The sequence below is a fragment of the Ornithorhynchus anatinus genome, chromosome 7, assembly GCF_004115215.2.
Source record: "Ornithorhynchus anatinus isolate Pmale09 chromosome 7, mOrnAna1.pri.v4, whole genome shotgun sequence".
Lineage (NCBI taxonomy): Eukaryota > Metazoa > Chordata > Mammalia > Monotremata > Ornithorhynchidae > Ornithorhynchus > Ornithorhynchus anatinus.
Window position 1 is genome coordinate 29,510,722 of NC_041734.1, and position 24,495 is coordinate 29,535,216.

General features: G+C 45.9%; 1 protein-coding gene across 1 annotated transcript in view; it reads left to right on the forward strand.

The window, feature by feature from the left end:
- The window catches only part of BARD1 (BRCA1 associated RING domain 1), a 135,632-nt gene that overhangs the window by 96,172 nt on the left and 14,965 nt on the right, over positions 1–24,495 (forward strand). The window contains exon 8 of the mRNA XM_029068966.1: positions 5,109–5,217. Coding sequence (XP_028924799.1) covers positions 5,109–5,217 — 109 coding nt within the window. The remainder of the gene's footprint in view (positions 1–5,108; positions 5,218–24,495) is intronic.

A 24,495-nucleotide genomic window follows, 5' to 3' on the forward strand; every position in this document is an offset into this window, starting at 1 on the left:
GTGGTGTGGCCTGGGGGAAGATTCCGTGATTAGAAGCCAAGAGACCTGGATTGTGATCCTGACTCTGATACTTGCTGTGTGACCTTGGGCAAGTCCCTCTGATTTAAACTGTGAGCCCCTATGGGACAGTCAGGGTGGTGGTTTATCATGGTCTTCCGCTCAGTAAACTTGAGTCTCCACTCTCTCCCATGCCTCTGCTGCCTCCCGGCACAGGTGAGTTTTGACTTGTAGCAGATTGCCTTCCACTTGCTAGCCATTGCCCTAGCCACTGCTTGACTCTCCCTCCTGTAGCTGAGACTGGTAGAGCACTGGAAACTTTCCAGTTGCGATACTGAGAGGAGCCTCTGACTCCCAAGTCCCTGCTTTTTCTACTAGGCCATGCTGTTTCTGGCATTCAAAAACGTGCTGTTTTGTGTGTGTGTTTTTTTTAGCAACATTAACAATTTTCAAAACAATTCAGTCACCTTCAAAAGTGGACACTTACCAGCCAAGAGCTAGTCATTGATCCAGTTTCATCAAGTCGATGAGAATACTGGTATTTAACAGACTGAACGGTTCTCAGGCACTGTGGTGTGGATTCAGGCAGCGCACATCTCAATTCTGACTAGACCCCTCTGGCCTAGTAGTAACAATAATAATTGTGGTATTTGTATAGCAGCTCATAAGAGAGTTAGATGATTAGGTAAAACACTGTTTGCTAAAATTCTCAACTGGTCCTCACTCTGCTGACAGGTAAACTGCATTTTGCAGGGAATCTGTTTACCAACCTTGTTATTTTGTACTCTCTCGAGCGCTTAGTACAGTACTCTGCACATAGTAAGTGCTCAATGAATACAATTGATTGAATTGATTTGGCCCACAGCACCTGATGAATACTCCTGATATCAGCTAAGATGGAATGAATCAGAGGTTGCATCAGTTCAACACATAGCACTCAGAAGGCGTGCAATAAATACCAACATTACTACTGTTCCTGCTATCATCCCCTTGGTGGCCATTTGCGGTTTCTGACACTCTGCCTTGTCTGGAAATTCTTTCTAACGTCCAGCATGCATAGTTCTTGCTTTGAGGGCCGGAAAGCCCGTCCTGCCCGGCCCGGCCCAGGAAATGGACAGGAGGGTCAGAACACAGCCCTGCCCCTTCGGCCGGGCTCAGCGACCCCCAGTTCCTCTGCCCAGCCCATCGGGGACAAGAGGGGCAGGAAAGGCAGATGGTCGCTTACCTGCCCCACGCATGTCCACCCACTCCTTCCCCCCCCTCAGTTTCCCTGTCTGTAAAATGGGGGGTGAACAGCTCTGTGCTGGCTGGGTGGCAGGGTCCAGTGAGGCTAGCCCAAACAACATTTGACAGGGGGAGGAGGATGGACAGCCTGCAGCATATCTGCTGTGTGACCTTGGGCAAGTCACTTCACTTCTCTGGGCCTCAGTTCCCTCATCTGGAAAATAGGGGTTAAGACTGTGACCCCCCCCCCCATGTGGAAAGGGACTCTGTCCAACCTGATTATCTTGACTCTACCCCAGAGCTTATGAAGTAGAGCACCTGGAGCATAAATGGGCCCAGGAGCCCGAAGGACCTGGGTTCTAATCTCACTCTGAGACTTGCCTGCTGTGTGACTTTGGGCAACTCCCTTATCTTCTCTGTGCCTCAGTTACCTCATCATAAAATGGGTATTAAGACTGTGAGCCCCATGTGGGACAGGGACTGTGTCCAACCCAATTTGCTTGTATCCACCCCAGCATTTAGTGCAGTGCCTGGCTCATAGTAAGCGCTTAACAAATACCATAGTTATTATTATTATTTGGTTAAAAAAAACCCACAGAAAAACAACTCCATTTGTCCTGCTTTCCATGGACTTTTCAAACAATTAGCCATACTCTGCAGCGTGGCTCAGTGGAAAGAGCACGGGCTTGGGAGTTAGAGGTCATGGGTTGGAATCTTTGCTCTGCCACTTGTCAGCTGTGTGACTGTGGGCAAGTCACTTAACTTCTCTGTGCCTCAGTTACCTCATCTGTAAAATGGGGATTAAGACTGTGAGCCTCACGAGGGACAACCTGATTACCCTGTATCTACCCCAGCGCTTAGAACAGTGCTCGGCACGTAGTAAGCGCTTAACAAATACCAACATTGTTGTTGTTGTTGTTGTTGTTATGTTTTTGAAGATCTCGTTTCTCATGCTTGAATCTCTTTTACTGGGATATATATGTTATGGGATAAATACCATATTTACTCACATAATTGCCTACCTTTTCTGCATAATTTTGTAAGATTTTGTAAACAGGGGCAAGGCTATTTCATGGGTCTTAAGAATTCAGCCTCATAATAAGAGGAGAAAGGTAGAAGGGTTCATTTGAGACTACATCTCTTTTTGTATTGAACTCTCCCAAGGGCTGGGGTTACAATGGGCATACAAGGAATTAGTGCACCCACTGACCCCTGTTGTGTTGTCAAATTCTGTTTTCTGCCTCTCCTTCTCTGGCCCATAAGAGTCTTAATCATTCAATCAATCATATTTATAGAGCACTTACTATGTGCAAAGCACTGTACTAAGCGCTGGGAGAGGACAACAGAATTAGCAGAAGTGACCTAGTAGAGAGAGCACAGGCCTGGGATTCAGAGGACCTGAGTTTTAATCCCAGTTCTGTCTTGTTGCCTGCAGTGTGATCTTGGGCAATTCACTTAACTTCTCTGTGCCTCAGTTGCAACATCTGCAAGATGGGAATTCAGTACCTGTTCCTCCTCCTATTTATACTGTGAGCCCCAAGTGGGACAAGTATTGTGCCTGACCTGATTGACTTGTATCTACCCCAGTGCTTAGAATAGTGCTTAACGCATAGCAGTCCACAAATACCGTTATCATCAAATTCCTTCCCACACTGTGTGGTCACGTTATTTCACCCTACTGCTTCTCCTCTGGCAGGCAGAGCTATCACAGTTAACAGTTATGTACAAAAAATAATATTTTATCAACTCCAAAATCAAGGTGAGGCGATGATGAGAGCAAATACGGTAGAATCTGTGTTTCATTAATGTGAACTACTTGAGGTGGTAGAATCCTTCAAGTCAGGTATTTACTCAAATGGGCCTGGAGGAATAGTATGTATTTTTGTGTTGCTTTCCAAGGCACAGTGATTAGAAGGAATTTTACATGCAGTGATTTATTTTTTTTTCTTTGGTTATAGTATTTGTAAGAATATTTGCAGTAACCTGAAATAGTATACCTCAAATTAGAGACTAAATTCCCCTTTTGATTGTGCATGACAGGCTGGTGTTTTAATCTAAAGCATTTATATTATGCCAACATCTAATTCATTATCAATCAGTTGTATTTATTGAGTGCTTTCTCTGTGCAGACCACTGTGCTAAACACTTGGGAATAGAAAAGAACTAAGAGAGTGCCCCAGGCCAAAAGCCAAACAAAATCCACCCCAAAGGTAGATAAGGATGTAAGCACACAACAGGCAAGATTTAAATAGTAATTGAAATCCCGCTAATCATTTTAAGTGGCTATGTTTGGAAAGTAAAGGTTTTTATGGCCTGGAGATTGATTGCACCAATTGGTTTTGGTTTGCTGAAAAGTTAACACATACTGGTGATTCGGAAGGTGTTCTGAATTCATGTTTTCTCATATTTTATAGTGCTCTTTCATCACCCTAATGGGAGATCGTCAGTTAGTGTCCTTAAAAGACATTAAATTGTACTCTAACATTAAATTTATTTAAAGTGCAATTTATTCCATTTCGACGCATTTAGAAGTAACCACATTTACAGTGGGACTGTGAGCTCATTATGGACAGGAAATGTGTCTGCTAATTCCTTTGTCCTGTTCTCTCCCAAGTGCTTAGTATGGCCCTCTGCACATAGTAAGCACTCATTAAATACCATTCATTGATTGATTGAATGTCTTGTGGCACACCAATTTTGGAAACGCCTTTTGTGATCCTTTAAACCGATAGAGGTACAGTTTTAGGATTTTATTTCCTTGCAACAAGAAGTAATGTGCTCGGATTCATTTTTTTGTCCCCCATCAGGTTTTCATTTTTTCTTGACGTCACTACTGCAGTCTGACAAGTTATCTAGAAGTGGCATTGAGGAATGAAGGTGAAATTGGCAGAGTCAGTGAATTAGGAGAGATGGGGAGGCAGCTATCGCTTCAGGAAATAACAAGACTAACTTGCTTCATTGCTTATAAAGTATCCTTTAGTAAGCGCTTGCTATGTTCCCTGCACTATACTAAGCGCTGGTGTTGAGACTGGTTGATTGAAAATCCCCATTTATCCCCACAGCAGTATGAGAGCATAGGTCTCCAGGGATTTAATTCATTTAAGATATGCCCGTGATCACTTTTCCATTCTTTATTAGATAGAAGAGTTCATCAATCAGTCAGTGGTATGTATTGAGTGCTTACTGTGTGCAGAGCACTGTACTAAGCACTTGGGAGAGTACAATGCAACAGAATTGGCAGCCACATTCCCTACCCACAACTGTGAGTCCTATGTGGTTTAAGGGACTGTATCCAACCTGATAAGCTTGAATCTACACCAGCGCTTAGTACAGAGCCTGGCACATAGTAAGCACTTAACAAGTACCACAACAACAACAACAAAAAAAAAAACCACCAACAAAAAAAGAGCTTACAGTCCAGAGATGATTTATAGAGGATCCAAAGCCTGGCTCATAAATTAAATTTATGTTTGTATTGACATACAGTTTATAACTACTCTTTGTTTGCAAGTGACATGGTTTGTTAGGTTCCCCTACCTGGTGATAAGGTGGTGATTAAATATTACACAAAATCTATTTCCCAGGAAAATCCGATTATCGAAAGCTATCTCTGTAAAAGTAACAATGCATTCCTATAAAGAATGAGGTTTGCAAAACTTGACCTTCTAAAATGTCACCTGTTCTCTTTCTTGAGTACAGCAGCAGCTTGTGATATAGGATCCATCTGCCTTGTTTGAGATGCTGACTGGAATCGTTTGTGTCTGTTTTAGTTAAAATTGCCTATTAATAAGAAGATTGAAAAAAATGACTCTGCTAATGGATCCAGTTAGTTAAGAATCAGGTCACATATTTTATTTACTTAAAACCATCTGTGCTTGTTTTACCAGTAATATATTCGGTCGGCGGCCTGTGGATTATGCAGAAACTGAAAATATGAAATCAGTATTACAGCTACCAAAGCAGAATGAGTCATCCTCAACTAGCAAGTCTTCTACCGTAAGTTCAAATTGAATTTGGGTTAACATAGATCTGCGATCTTTTTCCTTTACCCGTTCAAAACAAGGCTTTTTCTAAAGCGTGACTCTGTTTAAAGAGGAGCTGCATGGCCTAGTGGAAAGAACACGAGCCTGGGAGTCAGAGGACCCAGGTTCTTATCTCAGGTCCGCCACATAACTTCTGTGTGACCTGGGGCAAGCCGCTTGACTTCTCTGTGCCTCAGTTACTTCATCTGTAAAATGGGGATTCAATATCTGTCCTCCCTCCAACTGGTATTGCAAACCCTGTGAGTGACAGGGATTGGGACTTACCTGATCATCTCGCATCTTCCCCAGTGCTTAGAACAGTGCTTGACACAAAATAAGCACTTAACAAATACCATTACCATTATCAATATTAATGTAAATGTATTACTAGGCAAAATTATGCACAATTTAATTATAGATGCTCTTAAGGTAGACTTCACCACCATGATGGGCAGAATCAGGCAGAATCAGTCAACAGAATGTGTTGAGCATTCCTGTGTGCAGAGCACTATGCTAAGCACTTGGGAGAAATGCAGTAGAGTTAACAGACATGATCCTTGTTCTCAAAGACTTTTACAGTTGAGCAGGGAAGACAGGTACTGAAATAAATATAGGTAGGAGAAAGCAAAAGGTATAAAGATATGTTCGTAAGGGCTCTGGGAAATCTGAGTACCCTAGCGCAAAGGTTACACAGAAGTGGGGTGGGCGTTAAGGGATTAATCAGGGGAGGCCTCCTGGAGGAGATGTAATTTCAAAAGGGCCTTGGAGATGGGGAGAGCAGCTGGATGTGAAGGTGGATGGTTTTCCAGGCAGAAGAGCGGGCATGAGCAAGAGGTCGGTGGTGACAGAGAGACAAGAACATGGCCCAATAAGCAGATGAGCTCGACAGATGGAGCTGTTAATAGGGATGGAGTGGTAGAAAGATAAGTAATGGAGAGGGAACTGATTAAGTGCCTTAAAGTCAGTGGTTGGGAACTTCTTAATGTGGAGATAATGTGGAGATGAAGACTGTGAGCCCCAGGTGGGACAGGGACTGTGTCCACCCTAATTAGCTTGTATCTGTTCCAGCGTTTAGAACAGTGCTGGATACCTAGTAAGCGTTTAACATATATTATCATTATTATTATTGGTGGCCGTCCCTCTCTCTCTCGCCTGGCCCCCCCAACCTTTGTCTGTCCTAGCCATGAGGGGGCTATGGCCAGAAGCCGACGTCCCTTGCTAGTTCGGCACTCCCGCCTTGTGGGAGGTGCTGTGGAAGCCACTTGCCCCGGGGGGATAAGTGTGGTTCCCCTTCATGTGTTTTGTGCAAGAATATTTGCACAAGAAGCAGCATGGCCTAATGGAAAGAGCGCAGACCTGGCAGTCTGCGGACCTGGGTTCTAATCCTGGCTCCACCACTGGCCTGCTGTGTGACCTTGGGTAGTCACTTCACTTCTCTGAGCCACAGTTACCTCATCTGGAAAATGGGGATTAAGACTGAGTCCCTTGTGGGACAGGGACTAGGTCCAACCTGATTAGCTAGCACTTAGTACAGTGCCTGGCGCATAGGAAGCACTTAACAAATACTTGTTGTATTGTACTCTCCAAGGCACTTAGTACAGTGCTCTGCATACATCAAGTGCTCAATAAATATGATTGAATAAATAAATGCTTTAGAAAAAGATCTGGACAGCAGAGTGAAGTGTGGACTGGAGGCAGGGAGGCGGTGGATGGTTGATGTTGTAGTTGAGTCAGGATGTGAAGAAGCGTTTGGACCAGGCTGGTCAGTTTGAATGGAGAGTGGGGGACAGACTCCGGAAGTGTTCTAGGCTTTTGGTGACAGATTGAATATGAGGGTTAAAAGGGAGAGAGGAGTCAAGGAGGATGCCAAGGTCATGGGCTAAAGAGATGGGGGAAGAAGAGCAGTGCTGTCAACTGTTGTGGAAAAGTTGAGTGGAAAGATTTGAAAGGAAGATGAGTTTGACTTTGGACAAGTGAGCTTGAGGTGCTCATGGGATGTACGTGGAGAGATGTCCTGGAGCCAATCCTCCTTGACTTCTCAGCTACCTTTGACACTGTAGACCATCCCCTTCTTCTCCACACCTTATCTCACCTAGGCTTCACGGACTCCGTCCTCTCCTGGTTCTCCTCTTATCTTTCTGGCCATCGATTCTCGGTCTCCTTCGCAAGCTCCTCCTCCCCCCTCCCATCCTCTAACTGTAGGAGTTCCTCAAGGGTCAGTTCTTGGCCCTCTTCTGTTCTCCATCTACACTCACTCCCTTGGTGAACTCATTCGCTCTCACGGCTTCAACTATCAGCTCTATGCAGGTGACACACAATTCTACATCTCTCCCCCTGTCCTCTCCCCCTCCCTACAGGCTTGTATCTCCTCCTGCCTCCGGGTCGTCTCTACCTGGATGTCTGCCCACCACCTAAAACTCAACATGTCCAAAACTGAGCTTCTTATCTTCCCTCCCAAACCCTGTCCTCTGCCTGACTTCCCTATCACTGTGGATGGTACGACCATCCTTCCCGTCTCTCAAGCCCGCAACCTTGGTGTCATCCTTGACTCAGCTCTCTCATTCACCCCACACATCCAGTCCGTCACCAAGACCTGCCGGTCTCACCTTTATAATATCGCCAAGATCCACCCTTTCCTCTCCACCCAAACAGCTATCTTACTGGTACAGGCTCTCATAATATCCCGGCTGGATTATTGTGTCAGCCTTCTCTCTGATCTACCTTCCTCCTCTCTCGCCCCGCTCCAGTCTATTCTTCATTCCTCTGCCCGGATCATCTTCCTGCAGAAACGCTCTGGGCATGTCACTCCCCTTCTTAAAAACCTCCAGTGGTTGCCTATCAACCTCTGCACGAAACAAAAACTTCTCACTCTAGGCTTCAAGGCTCTCCATCACCTTGCCCCCTCCTATCTCTCCTCCCTTCTCTCTTTCTACTGCCCACCCCATAGGCTCCGCTCCTCTGCCGCCCACCTCCTCACCGTCCCCCGTTCTCACCTATCCCGCTATCAACCCCTGGCCCACATCCTCCCGCTGTCCTGGAATGCTCTCCCTCCTCACCTCTGCCAAACTAACTCTCTTCCCCTCTTCAAAGTCTTATTGAGAGCTCACCTCCTCCAAAAGGCCTTCCCAGACTGAACTTCCCCTTTTCCCTCTGCTCCATCTGCTGCCTCTCTGCCCCCCCCTTCACCTTCCCTCAGCTAAGCCCCCTTTCTCCCGCTTTCCCTCTGCTCCTCCCCATCTCCCTTCCCCTCCCCTCAGTACTGTGCTCATCTGCTCATTTGTATATGTTTTTATTACCCCATTTATTTTGTTAATGAGATGTACATCCCCTTGATTCTATTTATTGCTATTGTTTTTGTCTGTCTATCTCCCCCGATTAGACTGTAAGCCCGTCAATGGGCAGGGATTGTCTCTATCTGTTGCCGAATTGTACATTCCAAGCGCTTAGTACAGTGTTCTGCACATAGTAAGCGCTCAATAAATGCTATTAAATGAATGAATGAATGTGAGGAGTCAGAGGAGTCAATCATATTTATTGAGCACTTATTGTGTGCAGAGCACCGTGCTAAGTACTTAGGAGCATACAATGCAGCAAAGTCCATTGACCCATTCCCTGCCCACAAGAAACTTACAGTCTAGTGGGGAAGACAAGGCATTAAAATAAATTCCTGCTATGAACATAACTGCCGTGGGGCTGATGGGGGAGTGAATATCAAGTACTTCAGAAGCTCTCACTGTTGTATTTTTTCCGTCATTGAAGAATAGGTGCTTAATAGATACTACTATTACTAAAACTATTTGTACTACTATGGATTCCATCACAGTCAGAATAATGTTTAATTTGGTGGTGGAAAAAGTTTGGATTAACATCTGGCTTCCCAAAGTTTATACAGTTAATCAATCAGTGATATTTACTGAGCATTTACTATATGTAGAGCACCGTACTAAGCACTTAGGAGATTTCAGTAGTGTAGATTAGACATGATCCATGGCTTCAAGGCACTTAGTCTACTGTGTGCAGAGCACTCTACTAAGCACTTGGGAGAGTACAGTAGACTATGTAAACAGTTTCCACCCTTGTTGAGCTCTCATTGGGGACAATCAATTGTGTTTATTGAATGCTTACTGTGTGCAGAGCACTGTAATACACTGTACTCAGTGCTTGGGGAAGTACAAGTTGGGAATAATAATAACAATTATGGTACTTGTTAAGTGCTTACTCAGTGCCAAGCATTCATTCATTCAGTCATATTTATTGAGCACTTACAGTGTGCAGAGCACTCTACTAAGTGCTTGGAAGATTCAATACAGCAATAAAGAGAGGCACTCCCTCCCCACAGAGGGCTCACAGTCTAGAGGATTGCACTGTTCTAAACACTGGGGTAGATGCAAATTAATCAGATTACACAGTCCCTGTCCCACATGGGGCTCACATGCTTTAGTCCCCTTTTTACAGGTTAGGTAACTGAGACCCAGAGAAGTGAAGTGACTTGCCCAAAGTCACAAAACAAAGCCAGGATTAGAACCCAGGTCATTCTGACTCTCAGGCCCATGCTTTATGCACTAAGTCGGACTGCTTCTCCCAAATTGTAAGGATTCCAGGAATAGACTGGGGAGCAGGCCTCTCCTTACCCGCCCCTCCCTCCTCAGTGGGATGTCGTGAGGGTAACTTGAGAAAACTCCCATGGAAGCACTTTGGAAAATGAAGGCACAACACAAATTCCATCATTCTTGGCTCCGGATATTTGTGCAAAAGAAAGGAGAAAATTGACATTACTCTTATTCAAGAGGCAAAACTATTAATAGAGAAGGCCCGTCTCCAACCAGGGCCTCTCTCACTCCCAACAGGGATTGGATTAGGTGGCAAACTGGGAGACCTGCAAGCCTACTGAGAAAGCCTCTGCCTTCCCTATCTTGATTTAGTAATAGTAATAACTGTGATATTTATTGAGCGCTTACTATATGCCAAGTATTGTGCTAAGAGCAGAGATAGATAGAAGATAATCAGGTCCCACCATGGAGTTAACATTCCAAGGAGGAGGGAGAATGGGCATTGCATCCCCATTCTGCAGATGAAGGAACTGAGCACAGAGAAGTTGTGACTTGCCCGAGGTCACACAGGCACATGGCAGAGCTGGGATTGGAACCCAGTTCCTCTGACTCCCTGGTCTGTGCTCTTTCTGTTAGGTCACGTGACTTCCCCTGATTTTACTAAACCCTGTTCTTTTGAAGGCCTCTCATCTCATCCACCATGGGTAGGGCTATGGTTTATCACCAGATCCTCCTCATGGCCTAGTAGGTAGAACTCAGACCTGGGAGTCTGAAGGACCTGGTTTCTAATCCCAGCTCTGCCACTTCTCTGCTGTGTTATCCTGGGCAGGTCACTTAACTTCTCTGTGCCTCAGTTACCTCATCTATAAAATGGGGATTAAGACTGTGAGCCCTGTGTGGGATAGGAACTCTGTACAACCTGGTTTACTTGTGTCTACCCTATTCATTCATTCAATAGTATTTATTGAGCACTTACTATATGCAGAGCACTGAACTAAGCGTTTGGAATGTACAATTCAGAAACAGATATAGACAATCCCTGCCCAATGACGGGCTCACAGTCTAAACAGGGGAGACAGACAGCAAAGCAAAACAGAACGAAACAAAAACTAGACATCATCAAGATAAATGGAATCAAGGGGATGTACACCTCATTAACAAAATAAATTGGGCAATAAATAATATATACAAATGAACACAGTGCTGAAGGGAGGAGAAGGGGAAGGAGCAGAGTGTGGGGGGAGGAGAACGGAGGGGGAGCAGAGGAAAAGCAGGGGTTCAGTCTGGGAAGGCCTCTTGGAGGAGGTGAGCTCTCAGTAGGGCTTTGAAGAGGGGAAGAGAGTTAGTTTGGCAGACGTGAGACGTGAGGAGGGAGGGCATTCCAGGACAGCGGTAGGACATGGGCCAGGGGTTGGCGGCGGGATAGGTGTGAACAGGGGACAGTGAGGAGTTGGGTGGCAGAGAAGCGGAGTGAACGGGGTGGGCAGTAGAAAGAAGGGAAGTGAGGTAAGAGGAGGCAAGGTGATGGAGAGCTTTGAAGCCAAGAGTTAGGAGTTTTTGGTTCATGCAGAGGTTGATAGGCAACCATTGGAGGGTTTTGAGGAGGGGAGTGACATGCCCAGAGCGTTTCTGTAGGAAGGTGATCCGGGCAGCGGAATGAAGAATAGACTGGAGTGGGGAGAGACAGGAGGAAGGGAGATTAGAGAGAAGGCTGACACAATAATCCAGCCGGGATATTATGAGAGCCTATACCATTAAAAAAGCCGTTTGGGTGGAGAGGAACGGGTGGATCTTGGCGATATTATAAAGGTGAGACCAGCAGGTGTTGGTGACGGATTGGATGTGTGCGGTGAATGAGAGAGCCGTGTCAAAGATGACACCGAGGTTGCAGGCCTGTGAGACGGGAAGGATGGTCGTGCCGTCCACAGTGACAGGGAAGTCAGGGATAGGACAGGACTTGGGAGGGAAGATAAGGAGCTCAGTTTTTGACCTATTGAGTTATAGGTGGTGGGCAGACATCCAGGTGGAGATGTCCTGGAGGCAGGAGGAGATGCGATCTTGGAGGGAGGTGGAGAGAAAAGGGGAGGCGATGTAGATTTGTGTGTCATCTGCATAGAGATGATAGTTGCAGCTGTGGGAGTGAATGAGTTCACCAAGGGAGTGAGTGTAGATGGAGAACAGAAGAGGGGCAAGAACTGACCCCTGAGGAACCCCTACAGTTAGTGGATGGGAGGGGGAGGAGGAGCCCGCGAAGGAGACCGAGAATGAACGGCCAGAAAGATAAGAGGAGAACCAGGAGAGGATGGAGTCCGTGAAGCCAAGGTGAGATAAGGTGTGGAGAAGGGGATGGTCGACAGTGTCAAAGGCAACTGAGAGGTCGAGGAGGATTAGGATAGAGTAGGAACCATTGGATTTGGCAAAGGTCATGGGTGACCTTTGAGAGAGCAGTCTCAGGAGAGTGGAGGGGACGGAAGCCAGATTGGAGGGGGTCCAGGAGAGAGTTGGAGTTGAGGAATTCAAGGCAGCGAGTGTAGACGACTCGTTATAGGAGTTTGGAAAGGAAGGGTAGGAGGGAGATAGGGTAACTGGAAGGGAAAGTGGGGTCGAGAGAGGGTTTTTTGAGGATGGGGGAGACGGCATGTTTGAAGGCAGAGGGGAAGAAGCCATTGGAGAGTGAGTGGTTAAAGAAAGAAATTAAGGAGGGGAGGAGGGAAGGAGTGATGGTTTTTATAAGGTGAGCGGGAATAGGGTCCAAAGCATAGGTGGAGGAGGTGACACTTGCGAGGAGGGAGGAGATCTCTGAGGATACTGCAGGGAAGGATGAGGTAGGGGTAGGGGTGAGGGTTGGGGGGGTGGGGAGGACAAGGGAGAGGGGTGACTTTGGGGAGCTCTGACCTGATTGTATTATTTTCATGATGAAGTAGGTGGCCAGATCTTTGGGGCTGAGGGATGGGGGAGGGGGAGAAATGGGAGATGAGGAGAGAGTTAAAAGTCCGGAACAATTGCTGGGGGTGCTGGGCATGGGCATCAATGAGGGAAGAAAAGTAGTTTTGCCTGGCAGAGTAGAGGGCAGTGTTAAGGTACGAAAGGATAAAGTTGAAGTGAATAAGGTTGGCTTGGTGCTTGGACCTTTGCCAGCAGCTCTCAGCAGCTCGAGCAGAAGAGCGAAGGAGGTGGACAGAGGCAGAGATCCAGGGCTGCAGTTTAGTGGAGCGAGAGCGATGGAGGGAAAGGGGGGCGAGTGAGTTGAGATGAGTAGAGAGGGTGGAGTTGAGAGCGATAACCTGATCATCGAGAGTGTGAAGAGAGGACAGGGAGGCAAAGTGGGGTAAAATGCTTTGGGAGAGACAGATAGGATCAAGAGAGCAGAGGTCTCTGTGGGGGAGTAATACAGATTTGCAGGGGGAGAGTGTGTGAGAGAGGAGGCAGGTGAGAAGGTTATGGTCTGAGAGAGGGATTTCAGAGTTGGTGAGGGTGGAGATAGTGCAGCAGTGAGAGATGATGAGATCAAGGGTGTGACCAGGTTGGTGAGTGGGAGAAGTATGGTGGAGCAGGAGGTTGGCAGAGTCAAGGAGTGATAGCAGGCAGATGGCATAGTAACTGGGCACATCCATGTGGGTGTTGAAGTCTCCAAGGATCAGAATGGGCAGAGAGAAGGAAGGTGAGAAAGGGGTCATGGTGGTTAAAGAGATTGGAGGTGGGACCAGGGGGGCGGTAGATAACAGCTACAAGAATCTGAAGGGGGTGGTAGAGGCGAACAGTATGGGCTTCAAAGGAGGGGAAAGAGAGGAAATGGGGAGGAGGGATAGTGCGGAAGCGGCATTGGGGTGCGAGAAGGAATCTGACGCTTCCTCCTTTCCCGGTGAGCGTGGGAGAGTGGGAGAAGGAGAGGCCTCTGCTGGAGAGAGCAGCAGAAGAGACCGTGTCTTCAGGAGTGAGCCAGGTCTCTGTTGACCCCACTTCCCCCTCCAGTTATCGCCCTATCTCCCTACTACCCTTCCTTTCCAAAATCCTAGAATGAGTCGTCTACAAGCGATGCTTAGAATTCCTTAACTCCCATTCTCTCCTAGACCCCCTCCAATCAGGCTTCCGTCCCCTCCACTCTACCGAGACTGCTCTCTCTAAGGTCACCCATGACCTCCTTCTTGCCAAATCCAATGGCTCCTACTCCATTCTAATCCTCCTTGACCTCTCTGCTGCCTTTGACACTGTCGACCATCCCCTCCTCCTCCATACCTTATCTCACCTTGGCTTCACGGACTCCGTCCTCTCTTGGTTCTCCTCTTACCTCTCTGGCCGGTCATTCTCGGTCTCCTTCCCTGGCGCCTCCTCCCCCTCCCATCCTTTAACTGTTGGAGTTCCTCAAGGGTCAGTTCTTGGTCCTCTTCCGTTCTCCATTTACACTCCCTCCCTCGGTGAACTCATTCGCTCTCACGGCTTTGACTACCATCTCTACGCAGATGACACGCAGATCTACATCTCCGCCCTTGTCCTCTCCCCCTCCCTTCAGGCTCGCATCTCCTCCTGCCTCCGGGACGTCTCCACCTGGATGTCGGCCCGCCACCTAAAACTCAACATGAGCAAGACTGAGCTCCTCATCTTCCCTCTCAAACCCGGTCCTCTCCCAGACTTCCCTATCACCGTGGATGACGCGACCATCCTTCCCGTCTCTCAGGCCCGCAATCTCGGTGTCATCCTTGACTCCTCTCTCTCGTTCACCCCACACATCCTATCCGTTACCGAGACCTGCCGGTTTCACCTTTACAGTATCGCCAAGATCCACCCTTTCCTCTCCACCCAAACGGCTACCTTACTGCTACGGGCTCTCGTTATATCCCGGCTAGACTACTGTGTCAGCCTTCTCTCTGATCTCCCTTCCTCCTCTCTCGCCCCGCTCCAGTCTATTCTTCACTCCGCTGCCGGGCTCATCTTCCTGCAGAAACGATTTGAGCATGTCACTCCCCTTCTTAAACAACTCCAGTGGTTGCCTATCAACCTCCGCTCCAAACAAAAACTCCTCACTCTAGGCTTCAAGGCTCTACATCACCTTGCCCCTTCCTACCTCTTCTCCCTTCTCTCTTTCTACCGCCCACCCCACACGCTCCGCTCCTCCGCCGCCCCCCTCCTCACCGTCCCTCGGTCTCGCCTATTCCGCCGTCGACCCCCGGGCCACGTCCTCCCGCGGTCCTGGAACGCCCTTCCTCCTCACCTCCGCCAAACTGATTCTCTTCCTCTCTTCAAAACCCTACTTAAAACTCACCTCCTCCAAGAGGCCTTCCCAGAATGAGCTCTTCTCCCTCTACTCCGTCTACCACCTCCCCTTCACCTCTCCGCAGTTTAACCCTCTTTTCCCCCCATTTCCCTCTGCTCCTCCTCCTCTCCCTTCCCATCCCCTCAGCACTGTACTCGTCTGCTCAACTGTATATATTTATTACCCTATTTATTTTGTTAATGAAATGTACATCGCCTCGATTCTATTTAGTTGCCATTGTTTTTACGAGATGTTCTTCCCCTTGACTCTATTTATTGCCATTGTTCTTGTCTCTCGGTCTCCCCCGATTAGACTGTAAGCCCGTCAAACGGCAGGGACTGTCTCTATCTGTTGCTGACTTGTTCATTCCAAGCGCTTAATACAGTGCTCTGCACATAGTAAGCGCTCAATAAATACTATTGAATGAATGAAAGGTCTCCATAAGGGCGAGGAGGAGGAGAGAGCAGGAAAGGAAAAGGTCAAGGATGACATTTACCTGTAATGGAGCGGGGATTCCAAAGGCGACACTTGAAAGTAGCTGTGTGTGCAGGGGAGGGAGAGGAGAGGGAGCGGAGGGAGGGGAGGGTTTGGATGGGAATGAGATGGCAGGGATTTGGGTGGGGAGAAGGGGACGAAGAGTGGCGATGGGACAGGAAGACTGGGATGGGGCGTGGGCAGGGAAGGGGTTGGGAGGAGGGGGTTTGGTCCAAATGTCCAGCCCTGTGATGTCCGATTTGGGGAAGGGTGGAGCTGTTGTGGGTGGTAGAGGAGAGGAAACTCCTGGGGAGAGGAGTAGAAAACGAAGCAGCATGGGCAGGGTGAGTAGTTGTGGGCGCAGGTAGCAGCTAAAGTAACACAGTGGGAACAAGGGCAGAGTTGCCCAGGGATGCGGGCGGGGGAGGTGGCGCAGGAAATCAATCACCTCTAGTCAGCACAGGGGAGGAGGGAGTGAGGGTTCCCCAAAGGATGGCTGTTTCTGGGTGGAGGGCCCTAGTGTTTAGTAGAGTGCCTGCACATAGTAAGCGCTTAACAGAAACCCCAGTTATTGTTATTATTGTGATTATAATTATAAGGGAATTTGACAGTTACATTTCCAAGTTGCTAAGTCTAGTAAAGCTTGAGATTTGTTTTTTAGTTTTGTAATGTAGTAGAGTCTTAACAAATAAAGTCTTGGTTATCTAAGATTCTGTTAGAGTGCTAGCTTTGATTGTTTCTATTTCCCTGTGATAGCGCAGTACGTTGTTAAATTCTTAATCTGCTGTAATATTTATTATAATGTTGCCTATCTACTAAATTGTATTTAATAATAATAATAATAATAATAATAATAATAATAATAATAATGGTATTTGTTAAGTGCTTACTATGTGCCAAGTACTCTTCTAAGCACTGGGGTAGATACAAGGTAATCAGGTTGTCCCGCATGGGCCTCCCAGTCTTAATCCCCATTTTACAGATGAGGTAACTGAGGCACAGAGAAGTTAAGTGACTTGCCCAAGGTCACATAGCTGACAAGTGGCAGAACCGAGATTAGAACCCATGACCTCTGACTCCCAAACCCATGCTTTTTCCATTAAGCCATCTGCTTCTCTAGATGCTTATATGCATTTGAGGATGAAGACTGCTTTGCTTCTGACGGACTGGCTTTGTTTCAAGACTCATTGTCTTTGATCCTCTTTTGCTCTTTGCTAAGAATCAATCAATTGTATTTACTGAGAACTTACTGTATGCAGAGCATTCATTCATTCAATTGTATTTCTTGAGCGCTTACTATATGCAGAGCACTGTACTAAGCACTTGAAAAAGTACAATATAACAGAGTTGGCAGTCATGTTCCGTGCCCCCAAGGAGTTTATAGTCTAGAGCAGGAGTCAGATGTTGATATAAATAAATTATGGATATACATAAGTGCTGTGGGTCTGAGGGAGGGGTGAATAAAGGGTGCAAATCAAAGTGCAAGAGCGATGCAGAAGGGAGTGGGAGAAGTGGAAATAAGGATTTAGGGAAGGCCTATTGGAGAAAATGTGCTTTCAGTAAAGGTTTGAAGGTGGGGAAAGTGATCAGTTTGTCGAATATGGAGAGGGAGGGTGTTCCAGGCCAGAGACAGGCTGTGGGCGAGGGTTTGGCGGCGAGATAGATGAAATTGAGGTACAGTGTTTGGCATTAAAGAAGAGCCCTGTTCTAGAACTGGTGCCACAGGCAAATTGGTCTGGCATACAGCAATTAGAAATAGAATGACTGTCTTAGAGGCAAGGCCTCCAGGAGATTGAGAGAGATTTTGAGAAGATAGTGACACAAAAGGCTTTTATATGTTAAAAAAAAATGCTAGAGGTGTGGCTAGTAGATGCTTCAGAACGACTAGAATAAAGTTGCCGCTCTTGTTGGCCTTATACATTTCATAAATGAAAAACTCATTATTACGAGTACCCTCTTTCGAATTCCAGAAATGCATGGTCCATGCACATAAAATTGTGGCCAAGCCAAGCAGCTAGCTGATGATGATATCCATCTTTCTGCCATTACTACACCTTATTTGCTGTTTCAGTTTTGTTTTCTTGATGTCTGTGGCAATTGTCACTAAAAAGCAGTTATCAAATGCTTTTTTCTATGGCTTTTTTAATTAAGTGCTTACAATGTGTGAGGCTCTGTTATAAGTGCTGGGGTAGATACAAGCACTTACGTACATATCTGTAATTTATATTAATGTCTGTCTCCCCCTCCCCTGCACCAGACTGTAAGCTTGTTGTGGGCAGGGAATGTGTCTGTTTTGTTGTCTCACAAGTGCTTAAGTACAGTGCTCTGCCCATAGTAAACTCTCAGTAAATACAATTGAATGAAGCTAATCTGGCTGAACCCAGTTTATAAATGAGGTAACTGAGACACAGAAGTTAAGTGACTTGTCCACGGTCCCACAGCAGACAAGTGGCAGAGTCAGGATTAGAACCCATGTCCCTCTGATTTCGAGGCCCTTGTTCTACCCACTAAGCCATGATGCTTAATTAACTGTTTATGGCTCTGGGCCCAGAGCAAAGTATTTGAAATTGAAATGGCCCTTGCATTGTTGTTGCTTCCAGAGTAACTTGGAACAAGCAGTTGGTTGTGGGCAGGGAGCGCATCTACCAACTCTGTTGTATTGTACTCTGTCAAGCGCTTAGTACAGTGCTGTGCCCACGGTAAGGAAGGGCTTGATATATACTACTAATTGAGTAAAGCTCAAATAACAGAATAATACATTAATACAGGAAAATAGCAAAAGTGTACAAATACCTAAAATCTGCACCTCACTTCTTCAAAGTCAGACTGCCACCTCTTTCCCTTCCTCCTGGGCCCAGTCCAGCCAATTCACTTGACTACTACCAGTTTTAGGCGGGCACTATTTGAATTGCTCACTATTTGTAGCCAGAAGTTGAGTCTACCAACTCTGTTATATTTTACTTTCCCAAACGTTTAGTACAGTGCTCTGAATAGAGTAAGCGCTCAGTAAATGCGATTGATTGATTGACTAAGACTAATCTCCCCCATCTTCTGATTATGCTGCCACTTCTGCCACTTTTCCCTCTGGTCAACATGACTTCTTTCTTCAATCATTTTTTCACCAAGATGGCCCTGGTTCCTTCTTCTAGACTGTAAGCTCATTGTGGGCAGGGAATGTGTTTGTTGTATTGTACTCTCCCAAGTGCTTAGTAAAGTGCTTTGCACACAATAAGAGCTCAGTAAATGCGACTGACTGACTTTCTCTCCTCCCTCTCCATCCCACCTGTCCCCCCAACCCCCATCCCTAATTGCCTGGGAAGTCTTCCATCTTAGATTCTTGGGCCCTGTTCGTGAACCAAATAGTTCACCAATAGAGAGGTTGGAGCAAAGGGTGAAATAATAATGATAATGATGGCATTCGTTAGGTGCTTATTTTGTGCCACACACAATACTAAGCGCTGAGGTGGATACAAGATAGGTTGGACACTACTACTGAAGCTCTACTCTCCTGTTGAGATGATCCTGCTGTTGAATTGGATCATCCTGAAAATAATTTGTCTGCTTTCTTGGCCCAACAAAAGTAGCTAGTGCTTGCCTTGCCTCATCTTGCCTCACAGTCTTCTTGCCACTCCCTAGACTGTAATCTCATTGTGGTCAGGGAATATGTCTTTTATATTGTTATATTTTACTTTTCCAAGTGCTTAGTACAGTGTTTTGCACACAGTAAGCTCTCAATAAATATGATTGACTCTGTTGCTCAGTCCTCAGGTGAGTCACATAATAATTAATGATAATAATAATTGTGGTATTTGTTAAGCACTTATACTATGCCAAGCACTGTACTAAGCACTGGGGTAGATTCAAGATTTTTGTGTCCCACATGGGGCTCACAGCCTAACTAGGATAGGGGAACAGGTATTGAATATTAAATACCTGTTAAATATTGAAGTTAAATGACTTGCCCAAGGTCACACAGCAGACAGATGGCAGAGCAGGGATTAGGACCCAGGTCCTCTGATTCCTGGGCCTGTGTTCTTTTTACTAGGCCACACTGCTCAACTTCACTGGTTGAGCTTGTGGAAAGAGTTAAACTGGACACTCGGCAGCTTCGGGGAATATAAACCTTGACCCATGACCTGATCTCACTAGTCCAGAAGATGTTCTCGGAAGTTGATTGGCGGGGCTTTAGCTGCTACTCCCAGGGCAGTCCAGGCCCTCAGCCCCAGGTCAGCATCTCCAGTGAAAATTGCCCCCAAATCATATGCATATACAAAACTCCCATTGTAGACTTTTGAAAATGCACAGGAGAAGCAGCATGGCCTAGTGGACAGAGCACAGGCCTGGGAGTCAGAAGGATCTGTATTCTAGTCCTGGCTCTGCCACTTGTCTGCCTTGGGTGAGTCACTTCACTTTTCTCTACCTCAGTTACCGCAACTATACTACTACTACAGGGCTTGGGAGGGAAGATGAGGATTTGGTTTTGGTGACGGATTGGATGTGTGGGGTGAACGAGAGAGCCGAGTCAAAAATGACAGCGAGGTTGCGGGCCTGAGAGACGGGAAGGATGGTCGTACCATCCACAGTGATAGGGAAGTCAGGAAGAGGGCGGGGCTTGGGAGGGAAGATGAGGAGCTCAGTTTTGGACATGTTGCTCAGTGGTTGCCCATCCACCTCCACATCATTCAGAAATTCTTTAGCGTCAGCACTAAAGCACTCAATCACCTTACCCTCTCCCATATTACTTCGCTGGTCTCCTACCACAACCCAGCCCACACACTTTGCTCCTCTGTTGCCAACCTACTCACTGTACCTTGATCTCCTCTATTTCGCTGCCAACCCCTCACCCACATCCAGCCTCTGGCTCGGAACACCCTCCCCCTTCGTATCCGACAGACAGTCAATCTCCCTATCTTCAAAACTTTGTGGGGAGGGTTCTTCAAATAAAGCATAACCTAAAATCTTTCTAGAATGATGTCAATTCCTCTCCATTTCCCCCCCTCCCCAATCCCTCTGGTCTAGAACTGATCTGATCTTCAGTGCAAGAAGAATTATAATATTTATAGCACCACTTATGCCACTGTGTCCATAACTTTTTCAGATGCGAGTTAATGGCAAAACCATGCCTAAAAATTAGAAAATGTCCCTCTCTGAAAATTGTCTTTTCAGAAACTCTACCTTTTAAACCGTGTGCCCAGCTAGATTGTTAAAAGAAATTTTCTCAAACATTTGTGTTCAATTTGTTGACCTTGAACTGCCCCAGTGATTTGCGTGATTTATACAACATGACATTTATATTCTGTTCAGCTGGTACTTGCTGATGTTGGTCTGAGCAGGAAATTTAAGAAAAATTATTTAGATCCACAGGGCTTCTTTTAGAATATACCTGGTGCCCCAGGACATAAGGAAAAGTGCTTATTATTAATTAACTTATCCCATTAATATGCATTGAGGGATTGTAGCTTTGCAGTGAGAGAAAGTGCATTTGTCTCCATGAGGTGGGCTTTTTTAATATGAGTCCATGCTCTAGAATACGTGGTGATCCAGAATTCAGTTTCCTTCCGTATTCTACATTCAGTCCTTTATATTGCCTGCATCCCCCTTTAGACTGTAAGCTCCTTGTGGTCAGGGAATGTTTCTACCAACTCTGTGGTATTGTACTCTCCCAGTCACTTAGTACAGTGCTCTGCACACAGGAAGTGCTCAATAAATCCGCTTGATTGAGTCACTGATTGATTCAAAATGCAGTGTTTTGGGCTTTGTTTTTCACAGACTCCTCATCAGCCTCCCATCTTCTACGGTTCTGAGACCCTATCCTCTGTCTACACCCATACTCTTGGAAAACTGATTCACTCCTATAGCTTCAATTCCCTGCTCTATGTGGATGATTCCCAGATATCTTCAGCCCTGACTTCTCGTCTTCTCAGCAGTCTAACATTTCCTCCTGCCTTCAAGACTTAGGGGTCCTGCCATCACCTAAAACTTAACATGTCCAAAACTGAACTCTTCATCTTCCCACCCTAACCTGGTCACCCCCTAATCCATCCCATCACTGTAGGTTTTCCTGTCACTGTAAACCATCACTGTAAACAGTACCACCTTCCTTCTTGTCTCTTGTCTCACAAGCCCATAACCATCGTGTTATCCTCGACTCATCTGTCTCTTTCAACCCACATAGTCTGTCACTAAATCCTGTCTGTTCAACCTTTACAACATCATTAAAATCTGCACTTTCCTCTCCATCGGAACCAGACTGACCTTCCTGCCTTCTGTCTCTCCCAACTCTAGTCCATACTTCACTCTGCTGCCTGGATCATTTTTCTACAGAAATGTTCTATCCATTTCCCCACTCCTCAGGAACTTCCAATGGTTGCCCATCCACCTCCGCATCATACAGAAATTCTTTATCATCAGCACTAAAGCACTCAATCACCTTACCCTCTCCTACATTACTTTGCTGGTCTCCTGCCGCAACCCAGCCCACACTTTGCTCCTCTGTTGCCACCCTACTCACTGTACCTTGATCTCCTATATTTAGCTGCCAACCCCTCACCCACGTCCAGCCTCTGGCTCGGAACACCCTCCCTCTTCATATCCGACAGTCAATCTCCCCATCTTCAAAACTTTGTTAGAATCACATCTCCTCCAAGAGGCCTTCCCTGACTAATCCCTCACTTCCTCTTCTCTCACCCTCTTCTCCATCACCCTTGCACTTGAATTTACTCCCTTTGTTCACCCCTTCTTCAGCCTAACAACACTTATGTAAATATCCAAATTTTATTTATGTTAATATCTGACTCTCTACACTGTAAGCGTGTTGTAGGCATAGAACATGTCTACCAACTCCGTAATATTGTTATATTGTACTCCCCCACGCTCTTGATAGAGTGTTCTGCATACAGTAAGTGCTCAATAAATACGACTGATTGAAGAAAACACCATGATCCTTCCTATCTCACAAGCCCACAACCATGGCAATTTCTTCAGCTCATCTCTCTCATTTAACCCCCATATTCAGTCTGTCACCAGTTCCTGTCAGTTCAACCTTCACATCGCTAAAATCCCCACTTTCCTCTCCATCCAAACAGCCACCATGTTATTCCAAACACTTTTCCTATTCCACCTTGACTACTGCATCCACCTTCTTGCTGACCTCCCTGCCTCCTCTCTCTCCTCCAAACTTCACTCTGCTGCCCAGATCACCTTTCTACAAACGTGTTCAGTCCATATTTCCCCACTCCTCAAGAACCTCCAGTTCATCTGCTCATCCACCTCTGCATCAAACAGAAACTCCTTACAACTTGCTTTAAAGCAATCACCTTGCCTCCTCCTACCTTACCTTGCTGCTTTTCTACTACAATGCTGCCCTCACACTTTGCTCCTCTAATTCCAACCTAGCCCTTCTACCTCGATCTCATCTATCTCACCATCACCCTCTTGCCCACGTCCTGCCTGTGGCCTGGAACACCCTCCTTCATATCTAACAGATGATCACTCTCCCCACTTTCAAAGCCACATTAAAAGCACATCTCCTCCAAGAAGCCTTCCCCGACTAAGCCCTCATATCCTCTTCTCCCACTCCCATCTGCATTGCCCTTGCACATGGATTTGCAACCTTTATTCACCCCTCCCTCAGCCTCACAGCACATATGTTTATGTTTTTTATATTATTTCTTCCACCTCTAAACTGTAAGCTCCTTGTGAATAGGGAACAGCTCTACCAACTCTGCAGTATTGTCCTCTCCCACACGCTTAGTACAGTGCTGTGCACACAGTAAGTGCTCAAAGAATGATTGATAGATAACCATTCCTTTAAAGCACTCAGTTCGCCCCCATCCAACCGTACTTCTCTGATTTCCTGTTAAAACCCAGTGCGCATACTTTGCTTCTCTCACACAAACTTACTCACTGTACCTCGATCTCATCTACCTCGCTGCCGAACCCTAGCTCACATCCCCCCGCTGGCCTGGAAGTCCCTTCCCCTTCATATCCAACAGACCACCATTCTCCCCGCCTTCAAAGTCTTATTAAAGTTACATCTCCAAGAGGTCTTCCCAGATTAAGACCTCATTTCCCTACACCCTCTTCCTTCTGCATCATTTATGCACTTGGATCTGTACCCTTGAAGCACTTGGCATTCACCCCATGCTCAGCCCCACAGCACTTATGTATATATCCAGAATTTATTAATGTCAATGTCTGTCTCCCTCCTATGCTGTAAGTTCATTGCAAGCAGAGAACGTTTCTACTAACTCTGTTGTATTATACTCTCCCAAGCACTTAATACAATGGTCTGCACACCGTTATGGCTCAATAAATACTATCGATTGTTTGTTGCTGAAGTGTCTTGCATGAAATATTCCAGTTCCTGAAGCATGACAATGTAGCATTTCAGTCCATCAACTTTTGCCAAACCATAATCAATTGTTTTAAAGGTGAAGTTATTGACATAAATTTTCCTTGGATTATTTTGATACTCTCTGGTGTATAATTTCTGCTGCAAAGCTTGTGCACTTTTCTTGGTCCCATCAGAAGTTATCCCCTTTTAATTAAATAACTTGGTTTGTTGGATTTCATAATTTTCAAAGCTAGCCACATAGATAAAAATGAATGCATTTTAATGTAAGAAAAATAAAGTATCATACAGTTTGTAAGGTATTTTGAGAGCCTGATGCAAATTTGCAAATCTGATTTTCCAGTTTACATTTTAAAAATCAGTCATATTCCTTTATACTTCTCCAGCATTTCAAAACTATGCTGAGTTAATTTTAGATCTCATTAATTTCCATTTTCACTTCTAGTTAAATTCATTAGCAACTCTCAAGAACTAGGTAAACTACAGATCTGAACTTTTCCTTGAAGATCAGAAATAATCTGTATTGGGTATGGCAAATGATAATGAGCCACACTTAGGGTACTTACCCTTTAGTAATGTTATTTATTGAGCACCTACTGAATGCAATACACTGTTCCTGCTTTC